General features: G+C 32.9%; 1 protein-coding gene across 1 annotated transcript in view; it reads right to left on the reverse strand.

Annotated features, from left to right (window-relative positions):
• The window catches only part of GRXCR2 (glutaredoxin and cysteine rich domain containing 2), a 72,069-nt gene that overhangs the window by 7,109 nt on the left and 51,372 nt on the right, over nt 1-13,588 (reverse strand). The window contains exons 2-3 of the mRNA XM_051978648.1: nt 8,534-8,882; nt 669-896 (exon numbers count right to left, since the gene is read on the reverse strand). Of these exons, the coding sequence (XP_051834608.1) occupies nt 669-896; nt 8,534-8,866 (561 nt within the window). The 5' untranslated portion in view covers nt 8,867-8,882. The remainder of the gene's footprint in view (nt 1-668; nt 897-8,533; nt 8,883-13,588) is intronic.

Genomic DNA, 13,588 nt, shown 5'->3' on the forward strand with positions numbered 1-13,588 from the left:
TCTAGTATTAGCTGTATAAAGATCCAGTTAACTGTGTGCTTGCCCATAGAAAAGACTGACTTCAAAAGAGAGGTAGGCAATCTTGACTTCAGAGGTCTAGTCATTAAACATCCCTTTCTTCTCTCAATGGATGGGTATGGAATGAGACAGATGTGGTCAGACAGGATCAGTGTATTGATTTGTTTTGCCTAACTATACTTCTTTATTACAAGACAGCACAATAAGAGCGAGGTTGATTATAGAGTGAATGCAACATAAAAAGATATCTATAAAATATTTTTAAACATAGGCTATTGATATGGTAACAGTAGCTTATGTTTATATAGTGTGCTAAAGTTCACAAAATATTTTAACTGTTTAATACAATGGGGGAAGGTTGACATTTGTACTTTTTTCTTGGATTAGTTCCCAATTGTATTACTCTCACTTCATATTCTCTAGTAATCTTGGTTCTGTGTGCTTTTGGAAGAGATACTTCCTTTGAGGAATTCAACAAGCTAACACTTCACTTAAAAGTTGTTTTCCTTCTTTCTTTCTTAGACCATAAGGAAGTATCTATGATAATAACTTTTGTAAGGACTATAACAGCTAAAATATAAGAAAAGAGGAAGCTGGAAAGATTCTCAGCCCCTATAACAGAAACCTAATCACAATTCACTTTGCCATACCTGGATAAATTGGTTGTGGGCAAATGTAGTTTCTGTTTCTGGTAGTGGGCCATCAGTCTGATCACTATCTCCATCACCATCTTCTTTGCTCACCAAAGAGTGTTCCTCAGCCTCTTCTCCCTTCTGGAGGACTTTTCTCATGAAGTCTTTTTTGTCCATTGTAGTTCGGATGATTTTCAGGTTATTAGTATAGATGATTATCTTGCCAAAATCTAAAATGGGTGGAGACTATTGAAGAATGAAAATGAACATAGCATTCAATGAATAAGGAATGAAGAGAAAAATAGCCAGTTCTTATAAAATAGACTTAAGTCTTACAGTTTTATATGAAACAGAGAAGAGAAAGGAAGAGAGAAAACGGAAAAGAGAAAAGGAAGAAAAAGAAAAAAGGAGAAAAAGGGGAAAATGAAGTAGGAGAGGAAGGAAGAAGAATGGAATCAGAGGGAAGATAGGGAAAAGAGAAGAAAAGATGAAAAAGAAAGGAAAAAGGAAGAAAAGATGAAAGAGAAAAAGAGAAGTAGAAGAGAGTTAAATGTAAGAATTAAGGAAAAGTGGAGAGAGGAGGAGAAGGAAGAGACAAAGAAGGAAACAGGAGAAAGAGAAGGGGAAGAGAGAGGAGAAGGGTTGCAAAATCTTTTTCAATGATTCAGTCTCCAAATAGAATTGAATCATTCTACAATTTCATGCTCTGCCCAAATCCACTGTCAAGAACTGAAAATAAGTGTATCTCTGTGTGTGTGTGTGTGTGTGTGTGTGTGTGTGTGTGTGTGTGTGTGCGTGTGTGTTTAACCCATGTGTAAGGTTTTTCTTCCTGACCCAGTCCTGGAGACAAGTGTAAAAGTAAAGGCAGAAAAACTTCTCCTAAAAGTCACAATTTCAGCATAGTAACTCAGCAGTAGTTTCAGAGGAAATTGTGGATATACTTAGTTTCAAAAGGTTTTCACAAAAAGTGACAGATTAGCACCAATCAACCTTTAGAATTTGTGTCATTCTGTGGCAATCTATCAACTGAGGCTAACATAAGTTTATTTTACCTGGTCATGGTTAGCTCCTCAAATTTTTCTTATGTTAGTCCGAAACAGAATCCATGAGGATTATTAATGAAAATGGCATCAAAGATAATGACTAAGTTCTTTTTAAGTAAAACAGTTTACATTCCATTGTTTTTCCTTTAATAAACTATTCTACAGAGATGAACTACCATCACCTAATATTACTGGGCAGTAATAGGAAGAACTCTGAGAATGATGAGATGCACCCTGGTATAATAGGTAGGGCATTGTATTTGGAGTTAGGAAGAAGTGATTTCAAATTCTGCTTCAGATATTTATTAGCAAGGTGAATTCAGACAATTTCTCTATGTCTTAGTTACCTCATTTATAAAATGATAGGATTAGACACGAAGTCCTTTAAGATCAATTCATCCCTAAATCTATGATCTTATGACCATGAAAACTGGTCAGGGAATTGACAAATTCAAGTTTGAATCTTGACATACTACCTATGGATATTAGGAAAATCATTCAACCACCGACTTCAAAGATATTTCTCTGTAAAATACAAGAGTTGAACTAAATAATCTCTGAAATCTTTTCATTCTAAATCTATGAAAAGCCAGGGCCATATGAATGTAAAGTTCTATAATTATAAAATTTAATTCATGCAGATGTTTAACATATAATGGATATCTTGCTGTCTAGGGGAGGGGACAGGGAGAAGGGAGGGAAAAATTTGTAACAAAAGATTTTGCAAAGGTAAATAATGAAAATTATTTATGCATATGTTTTAAAAATAAAAAGCTTTAATAAAAAATAACAAAATAAAATTTAATTCAGCAAATATTTCTTAACTTAGTATGTTCAAAATCATGTAGCAGATTCTATCAGCAATTAAAAAATAACGATAGGTCATGTCTTCACAGAGGTTATAATAATATTGTGAGAAAGATGAAACATTTACATCCATAGCTTTAAAGCAAGGTTGGACACAAAAATGTAGTTAAAAAAGAGAAAGAGAGAGAGCAATATATTCTCAATAAAGTGAGCATTCATTTAAGAAGAGATGTTCAAAGAAGACTATCTGGAAAAAAATACAGTTTGAGTTGAACATTGAAAAGTGAATAAAAATCGAAATGAGAAAAAAAGGAAAAAAGATTTTCCAAAAATAGCAAACAAAAGAATAGAGCTCACAAAACTGAATTAAGGAAAAGAGAGAAGGAAGGAAGGAAGGAAGGAAACAAGAAATGAACAAACAAAGAAATAAAGGAAAAAAAGAATGAGAAAGGAAAAAAGAAAGAAAACTTGATCTTCGATAGTATACATACTTTCCTCCTTCCAAAGAATTGTCTAAATCAGTTAACTAATAGATAGAGTATTGTAGCTCAATTAAATGGCATCATACTTAAACCTTAACAAATCCATTTTGGACCTGTTTTAAGCAAATTTTATACAGTTTAATTTCTCTTTAAATTAACCTTTATATACACTCTTCTGGCTTAAGAGGATAATTTTCTAAAGCCACAATTTTCCCTGTTGTATCTGGTCTTCCTCAAGGAATCATGTAGCAGCTTCCATTTCTTACTGTTTAATGTCAATCAGAGTCCTATTTCACTCTTCAGTATGAGTTTCCAAGCACTGAGATAAGTGTAGCGGCACTTTTAGAAAACTCCATTTTCCATCCAAACAAGTCAAAGAGGTTGTTTAGATTATAATAAAGCTCTTCTGCTTTTATAACTGTTTTTTTAAAAAGACAAAAAAAGAATCTTAAGAAGTCAAGTAGTTGAATCCTCTGCTTCCAAGAGAGTCAATGCCTAAACAAAGAGTTCTTACCTGGAATTTGTGAACTTGTTCTTTTTGTTGTTTAATATTTGGCTAACTGTATTGCAATAATTGGTTTCATTTGTGTTTTATTTACTTAAAAACATTATTCCTTTATATTTTATGCACTTGATCTCTTCGATAAAGAGAGCTAATTTAGTTTCAATTGATCAAGGATGGACAGAAGCAGCTACACCCAAAGAAAGAACACTGGAAAATGAATATAAACTGCTTGCATTTTTGTTTTTCTTCCCGGGTTATTTTTACCTTCTGAATCCAATTCTCCCTGTGCAACAAGAGAACTGTTTGTTTCTGCACACATATATTGTATCTAGGATATACTGTAACCTATTTAAATGTAAAGGACTGCTTGCCATCTGAGGGAGGGGATGGAGGTAGGGAGGGGAAAAATCGGAACAGAAGTGAGTGTAAGAGATAATTCTGTAAAAAATTACCCTGGCATGGGTTCTGTCAATAAAAAGTTTTATATATATATGCGTATATATATACGCATATATATATATATATGCACTTAAAAATATTGTGTCTATAAACTTCACCGGCCTGCCAAAAGTGTACATGACATTAAAAAGGTTAAAAATCACTGATCTTTAACATTTAAGATAGATGAACTTTTATTCTAGTTTTTAGAATATCCCAAGATAAATATTCCACTTGCTCCACTTTTTCAGTAGTCAGTCACTTTGACATCCAAGAAGTCTTCACTATATCTAAGGTAACTCTCTCTCCATGTAATTTAAATCCATGGCATCTTATTTCACATATTGTGGGAATGAAGATGGACTGTTCATTTATCCATTGGAGTCTAGGAACAAACACGTACTTCCTTTCTCATAGTGCCCATAGTGCTTTCTCATAGTTTCTTTCTTTTTTTTTTAAATCAATACTTATTAGGAATGAATAATATGAAAGTCACTATTAAAGGTACCATTTATTTTGCTTTTCATCCTCTCTTTATAGGCTACCTGATCATGTTTACCTATGTGATAAAAATGTCATGTGATAAGAAAACTTTACTTCTTTAACCATTTGCTATAGAATCTATTTTCTATTCCTAAAATCATTTAATATTTTTCACTAGTTTCTTTAAAATAAAGTTTTTTTAAAAAAAAAAACAAAAGTTCCCAATATCTTAAAATGCCAAGAGTTAGAAGGAACCCCTATAGTCATCTAGTTCATCCTCTACCAAAAAAGTCAATTTACAACATATGTCATCATAAATTTGTTCAAAAAACTTTCACCAAGAGGGAGCCCAATATCTATTTAGAGAATTCATTATACTACTTTTGGAAATTATTCCAAATTCTAATTATTAGAAAGTTTTTTTCTTTTATAAAGCCCAAATCTGCCCTTTTGCAATTTTTACTCACTGGTCTTACTTCTGCTAAGATCAAATGGAAGAAAACTAATCTCTCTTCCACAAAACAAGTTTTTCCTTATCATATATCTCCTTTCTCTACCCTCAACATGGGTCTTCTATTTTCTAGTATAAACATCTCCATTTCCTTCAATGGTTGTTTTATGACATTAACTTTATCATCCTGATTCACCCCCTCTGGATACTCTCCAGGGTGTCAATGTCCTTCCTAAATCATGGTACCCAGAACTGAACATGACACTATAGGTGTGGTCTCACTAAAGCAAACCATATCCAAACTATCTCCTCCCTAGTCCTGAATGCTAAGTCTCTCTTAACAAAACCCAAAATGTCAGCTTTTTTGGCTGACATATCCCATTGTTATCTCAAACAAAGCTTGTATTCTACTAAAATCCCCAGATTTTTTTTTCAGAAAAAGTGCCATCTTTTGATTCAATATATTCAATAGGTACTTATTAACTGCCTATTATGTCAAAAAATTGTGCTTAAAAATTAAGTAATATGAATGATATAAAAGATAGTGTCCCTATTCAAGAATGGTTGGTAGAAAAAGATGAAGAATAAATAATATATAACACAAAAGAAAGTGCTAAACTGCATGACAGATACAAAGAAAATGCTCAAAAAATTTCAACTTCTCAAGCCCTGTGAATTTTATAATCATATCTATCATATCTATTTCCTTTTCTTTTTTGATACTATCTTATACCGCCTTGGTACAGGCCTACATCACCTCAATCCAGAATATTGTGCTGGTTGATTTTCATGTTTCAAGTTTCTTTCCACTTCAACCCTTCCTTCATTCAGCTATCAAAGTGATCTTCCTAAAACAGAAGTCTAACTATAATATTCTCACATTCAATAAATTCTAGTGCCTCTATGGTTACCTCCAAGATCAAAAAGAAAACATTTTGTTTGTCTTCTAAAGTCTTTTACAACTTGGCCTCTTCCTACATTTCCAGGTTTCTTAAGCTTTATTCTCCTCCATATACCCAATGATAAAGCCTTCCTTGCTGTTTCTCATCAAAGACATTCCATTTCCCAATTCTGTTCATTTTGACTAATTGTTTGTTATGTCTGGAATGGTTCATTATGTTCTTCATTCTCAACTACATCTCTTGGTTTTTCTGAATTCCCTTTAGTCTCAGCTAAAATCCCACCTTCTGCAAGAAGATATTTCCTATACTTCATAAGCTATGTCTAATATCTGAGACTATATCCAATTTATAATGTAGATATCTTATTTGTATAAAGTTGTTTATGTTTTCTCCCTCATTAGACTATGAGTTCCTTGAGAGCAGAGTCTGTTTTTGTCTTTCTTTGTGTCCACAATGCTTAGCTCAATGCCTGATACAAAGAAGGTTCTTAATAAATTCTCATTCGCTTGATTTAGTGGACATTTGGGAGTGGGAAACATACAGATAATGTTTAAACAAATGTGTAAAGGTGGAAAAGAGAATGTTTTGATGATTGTTGCAGTTTGGATAGAGCATTTGTAAATCACAGTAATAAGCTTAGATAATAGTGGAAAGGTAAGTTAGAACAAGGTACAAAAGGCCTTGGATACAAAGGTAAGGAATTTAGATTTTATTCTGTAGGCAATGGAAGTCATTAAAAGTTTTTAGCAAGGAAGTGATATGATCATAAAGATGTGCAATGGAAGAAAAAATTACTATTAGTTGGTATTCAGTATACATTAAAAAGACAAGACACTGAAGGTATAAGAACCATGTAGGAGGCTATCTCAGCAAGACAGAATGAGAGTGCTGAATTAGGAGGGTGGTAGTGAGAATGGAAACATGGGAAGAATTTGAGAGCAAGTACAGAGAAATTGGAATGAATACAAAACCAATGAAATTCAAATTTTCCTTCAGAATGTTAGTAATAGCATAATTCAAAAAATTTCTGACCTAAGTACTGAATGCTTTATTAAATCATGTCAAAATGATGATGATAATGATAGTTAACATTTATATAGCACTTACTATATGCCAGGATCTGTGCTAAGTATTTTACAATTATTATCTCATTTGATTTTCCCAACAGCCTTGGGAGGAAGGTGCTATTATTATCTCCATTTTGCAGATGAGGAAACTGAGGCAAACAGAAGTTAAGAGATTTGCCTGCGGTCTGACAAAAAACAGTTTTCTGTGGCCATATTTGAACTCAAACCTTCCTGATTGTAGATCCAGTTTTCCATCTACTGTATTACCATATGATTTAGGAGTTCTAAACAAATTATTATCTTCACTTACTTGTTCTGTATAACTTTTATGAAAACTAAAACCATTTAAAATATTATATCCTGCAAGAATATTGTGAGAAAATATGCTAAATTTGATAACTATGTTAAATTATACTTTTTAAATATTCACTGAGTACTTTTTAAGACATATTCTGGGTTGTTCCCTTAGCTTAGAATATAATAAACAATAAATGGTTGCTTCCTTTAGCAACTTAGTTAAAATGATTAAATATCATTTAAATTTTGCATTTTCTAGATAAAAATGTACTCTAGTGTCTTATGCATCAATAATGTTTAAGTTTCACAGATTTAGAATCTGAAGAGATGTCAGAATTTATTTAGTTCAAAACCCCCATTTTACAAGAGAGGAGACTAAAGCTAAGTAGATTTAACTGACTTGCCCAAAAGGTGTCAAAAAGATGGCAAAAGTGGAATTCAAACTCAAGTTTCATAATTCCAAGTTCAGAGAGGAAAATTCAGTGGTCTTTTCATTCTGCCACCTGCCTCCCTTAGTATATGATAGAAATTTATTTCATCCAAAGTGACAATTACAGGATCACTGGGCAGAAAACTTAGCTATCTATTAGTTTTTCTTAATCAGTAACTGTTTTCCAATACTGCTCAGTCCTTGAAGTCAGCTTGTGTTTATCCATGATAATAGGATACTGAAATTCACAGATCAGAAGAAAACTTCATTTTTACTATCACTCTAAACATCGTCCTCTCTCAACATTTTCTCAATGAACAATGGATTGATTTGAGTTTTAATACTACTCTTCATGACCTTCAGCATCTGATAAAATTGCTAATTAGAGTAAATTGTCAAACAAGGGATAGGGACAAAGATAAGTTAAGAAAGAAAAGTAAAAGTTGTGGATCTATTACCTATATAAAGTCATTTCAAAAAAAAAATTTATTAAGCCCTTGCTGTGTACAAAGCCCATGGTAGATACAATGTCTCCGTACTGTTAGCCTTTGGTAATTAAACTGAAAAAAATCACTAGCTACATCATCTTTTTTAGAAAAGAAAACTACCCACTTTACATAATTCTATAAAAGGCAGATAAGTGGATAGAGAATGAATGCAACTTCACAAATCAATCTATTCAATTTACACGTAGAAAAGCTTAGCCAAGTCTTTATAACAATTTATTATACTGAGTGAAATTTGAATACTGTATGTGTTTACACAAATTTCCAATAACTCATCAACAGGCATGTCATATTCCCCAGAGTATTATTTCAATGACTTTCTCATGTAGCTCACTTACTATTTTTATCTTTTATTGAATGTGAGTCAAATACAAATCTGAAATGTTTTAGTACTGTTCTAATGTAATAATGATCAGAAGGATTTAGGGGAAAGCCTTTTCCAGAAAACCAGTAAAATATATGCAATCCTTACCTTGTGGTCATTAGTTTTGTAATCATTGAAGAGAGGCTGGCTACCTGCCAGGGTGTAGGCATTTCCCTCTCTATAAACGCTGATTCGCTGAGCAGTCAGTTTTGTAGAATAAAATCTTGGTTTGGGAGCTTCTCCAGCCCCATAGACACTCTCCGCTGGTTCAAAGGACTCTTGGATAAAGCTGTGAGGGTATTCATCTTTTGGGGATTCAAGCTCCTGGCCATCTTCAAAAACCTGCTTCAATACTCTACCACTGTAGGATGATGATATTTTAAATCTTACTTTTCGGGGTTTGCTTTCACATTTTTGGTTTGTCTTCTCAGGATCATCCATATGTGGAGATTTTGTTCTGTGGTTTCCAAAAATCAACTTAGCCAGGAAAACTTTGGGCTTTAAGAAAAGAGCATTTAATTTTCTCCCCTACAGTACATAATTAATTCAAGTTGGTGTTAGGGTACTCTCAGGTTACAACTAAACTGACACCCATACATTAAATATTGATAGATGCTCATGAAAATGAATGTAATTGTGGATCTGAGGAGAGAAGGGAATATGAGGTAAGTTTTTTTTTTTTTTTTTCCCTGAGCTTGCCTGAGCCTATTGTTTCATTTACTTGGTAAAGATAAATTAATCAGCTAATAAATGTTTAAAGGCCCAACTGTGCTCAAATCTATACTTAAGGTTACAGGAGAAAAGGTATAAAGCATAGTCACTCAGCATCAGTGAATAACTAGTGAACAAATTGTAGCTCTGTTACTAACTATTTAAGTAAGTAGAACATTTTGGAAATGTTACATCCTCACTCTGGACCTTACTTTTCTTTTCTGTAAAATGAGAGGACTGAACTAGATGGTAAGGTTTTTCCATGTTCTAACTTTTTTTTTTTTTTTTTTTTTGCTGAGACAATTGGGGTTAAGTGACTTGCCCAGGGTCACACAGCTAGGAAATGTTAAGTGTCTGAGACCAGATTTGAACTCCACCCCTTCTGACTTAAATACTAGTGTTCTAACCACTGCGCCACCTAACTGCCCCCATGTTCTAACTGTAATCAAGTCTAGGCAGGAAGGAAGGGAGGGGCGGAGGAAATGAAAAACAAAGGAAAGGAGGAAGGAAGAAAGGGAGGAAGGGAAGACAGGAAGAACAGAGGGAGGTGGGGAGGAAGGGAGGGAAAAGAGAGGGAGGAAAGATAGAAAAACATACTAAGTAGTTCCTATGTCCTAAATACTGGGATAAATATTGAGGATATAAAAACAATCAAACAAGATTGTCTTTACTGTCAAGGAGTTTACATTCTAATAAAGATAGCACCCTAAGGGGAGCTAGAGTTGAAAAATGAGAACTGAGGGGAATCATGGCCTGGAAATGGTCTGACAGTATACTGCATGATGATACTGGCATCAAGCAAGATAAAGTGAAAGTTCACCAATCAGAGTCCATTTTCCCAGGAACAAGAGACTGAGTTCCAGGGAGAAGAAAAGGAATAGAAAATAAGTAGGATAGCTTGTGGACAGCTGTGATTTTACTACTTTTTAAATAATACTTTGTTTTTCCTGGTTACATGCAAAGACAATTTTTAATAATCATTTAAATAAAATTTTGAGTTCTAAATTTTCTTTCTCTCTTCCTCACCCCCTGCCCAAGATTGAGAAATTTGATAGAGGTGATATATGTTCAATCATATAAAATATAATACCATATTAGTCATGTTGTAAAAAAAGATATAAAATGCTCTAAATTAATATTAATTAGAAAAATGAAAATTAAAGCAACTCTGAAGTATTACTACATATCTCTCAGATTGGTTAAGATGATAGGAAAAGAGAATGATAAATGTTGGAGAGGATGTGGGAAAACTTGGGACACTAATACATTGTTGGTGGAGTTGTGAATTGATCCAATCATTCTAAAACACAATTTGGAACTATGCCCGAAGGGCTATCAAACAGTTCATACCCTTTGATCCAGCAGTGTCTCTACTAGGTCTGTATCCCAAAGAGATCATACAAAAGGAAAAAGGTCCCACATATGCAAAAATGTTATAGTAGCCCTTTTGAGGGGCAAGAAACTGGAAACTGAGTGGATGCCCATCAGTTGGAGAATGGTTGAATAAGTTATGATATATGATTGTAATGGAATATTATTGTTTTATAAGAAATGATGAGCAGGCTGATTTCAGAAAGGCCTGGAGAGACTTACATAAACTGATGCTGAGTGAAGTGAGTAGAACCAAGAAAACAATGGAGACAGCAACAAGATTATGTGATGATCAATTCTTATGGATTTTATTCTTTTCAACATTAGGTGATTTAGGCCAATTCCAAAGAACTTGTGATGGGGAGAGCCATCTTCATCCAGGAAGAGGACCATGGGGGCTTAATGTAGATCACAACATATTATTTTCACTTTTTTGTTGTTTGCTTGATGTTTTTTTTTCTTTTTCATTTTTTTTTCCTTTTTGATTTGGGTTTTCTTGTGTAGCATGATAAATGTGAAAATATATTTAGAAGAAGTTGAAAAGATTAATCTATATTGGATTATTTATTGTCTAGGGAGTGGGGTGGAAAGAAGGGCTGGAGAAAAATTTAGAATACAAGGTTCTGCAAGCATGAATGTTGAAAATTATCTTTGCATGTATTTTAAAAAGAAAAATATGTTATTAAATTTTTTCTAAATAAAAATAAATTAAAAATTAAAACAAAAAAGAAAAAAGAAAAAGGACACAAACCCAAAGGGGGGTGGAATATGAAAAAATACAGAAAATTAATAATAGTGTGCTTCAATCTGCATTCAGGCTCCAGAAGTTCTTTCTCTGGAATTGTTTTTTCATTGTGAATCTTTTGAAATTATCTTGGATCATTATATTGCTAAGAATAGTTATCCTTTCACAGTTGACCATCATACCATATTGCTGTTACCATGTACAATGTTCTCCAAGTTCTGCTCACTTCACTTTGTATCCTTTGTATCAGTTTATATGAGTCTTTCCAAGTTTTTCTGAAATCAATGTCTGTGATCTTATTAATGAGAAACCATAAATAACAACAGAAACTGAAGTTAAGAAGAGAAACTAAAAAAGACTAAATAAACACAGGAGAAATGCATGATGAAGGAAACACAATTTTGAAAGTATTAAAGTATCAGTTTTCAGATTACATGAAAGAGAAGAATATACCAAATGAAGAGAGAAAAAACTCAGATATTATCCATTACCATAAAAAGGCAATCTAGAAATAATAAGCAAGTACTAACACACATACACACACTGAAAGACACACACATTTTTCAAAACTCTATTGAATGAGGATGATCTATATATGTACTAAGAATATTCTTGTTGGAAAAAAAGCAAAGAGACTTTCACAAACTATTTTCTTATAACAGACTACATGTTCACAGTCACACAATGGACTAAATGGCATAGAGAATACATTATTCTGTGTTATTTTTCATTCATCATAACAATTTTTATGACTCCAACACAGATTTCTTCTTTTTGTGTATGATTTGCTAGGGCTATTCTTCCTAGCTTCATTATCTTGTATATCATTTCCACTTTCTTATGCTACACATAAAAGATGAAGTCCAAATAAAATGATTGCACTGTCATAGATTATAAAAACAGAAATATTTCTATAGAGATGCCAAATGATTTTTCCATATTTCATCATTTATTGTTCTTCCAATTTGATCTGTAAATTCTCTTAAAATAATCTGTCATGTTTTCATTGCAAACTTCACTTTCTACAGACTCATTTTCAGTGCTATTGGTCTTCACTTTTGATGAAGGTATACTACTCATAATCCTTCATCATTATCTCCTAAAACATTTAATAAATAAATTTACATTCTAAGATGGTATTATCTTTATCTGCTATATCTCTGTATTTAGCAAAGGGATGTCACAGGATCATAGATTTCAATCTGGAAACAAGTTTAGAAGCCATTTAGCCCAATCCTTTGTTGCATACATCAGGAATCTAAGACTCTTGGAGTAAAGTTACTTGTCCAAAGTCCCAGAAGTAGTAAGTTCCAGAGACAGGATTCAAATCCAGGTCTTCTGACTCTAAGCATTTGCTAAATTGGTAGTTCCTGGATTATTTTTATTTTCTTGTTTGTGATAATTATTTTATTTAACTTCTACAGAAAATGACAATAATATCAAGGTTTTTTTTTCTTTTAACCTCTTCCCACTTTTTATATGAATAACTTACTTTAATATTTTAAGCTCTTCCCACTTTTTACACAAATAACTTACTTTAATAGCTTCTATAATTGCTGACAACATCTCATTCTTATCCTTTCTTCAAGCTGAGTATTGATTTGTACTGGTCATATATTCTGATTAGATACATATAGCTGATTTAAAAGTACCTTCCACATCAATATTTTAAACACTTTTAAAAATATGTTTAATTTTTTCCTTTCTGTATGTCTCTATGTCTGTGTCTATGTATGTCTATACATGTGATATTATCCAAAGCTGGCTATATAGATATTATATTCCTGAGCTAAATACAAGAGTTTAATTATTAATCTCTCCTGGACATTCTTCAACCTTTAGCAATTAATGCTCTCTAAAATAAATAAACATTATTTCCCCCTCCTGTATTACTAAAAAGTAAAAGAAAAAACCTAATATTCAACTCCTATATTTTCTGATGAAAACTATTTTAAGAATATGTGTTACTGTAGAAATGAATTAAATCTGACTGGATCTGGTATGAACAGTGAGTACTTGGAGTACAAATGCTGCTTCCAGGACCTCTTGCATACTTCCAAATGAAAAATGCTTTCCTGGACTTGTCCAAGTTTTGGTCCTACACCAGTCTTCTCCAAGCTGATCCATATACCTGTGTCCATGCAAGGGATGGCAGAATAAGTCTCTGCAACAATGTAATTTGAAGCAAGAAGGCTCCTACGTATATAATGGAAAAGCTCTGCTTTTAACGTCAGTCCTTATTAATGAGGTCCCTCAATTTCCAAGTTTTTTTAAATACTGACAAATAGAAACTAGCTGAGCAGCATGTGTTTGAGCTAGAGGACAATCTTTTCTGC

Source organism: Antechinus flavipes, chromosome 2 (genome assembly GCF_016432865.1).
Source record: "Antechinus flavipes isolate AdamAnt ecotype Samford, QLD, Australia chromosome 2, AdamAnt_v2, whole genome shotgun sequence".
Classification (NCBI taxonomy): Eukaryota; Metazoa; Chordata; class Mammalia; order Dasyuromorphia; family Dasyuridae; genus Antechinus; species Antechinus flavipes.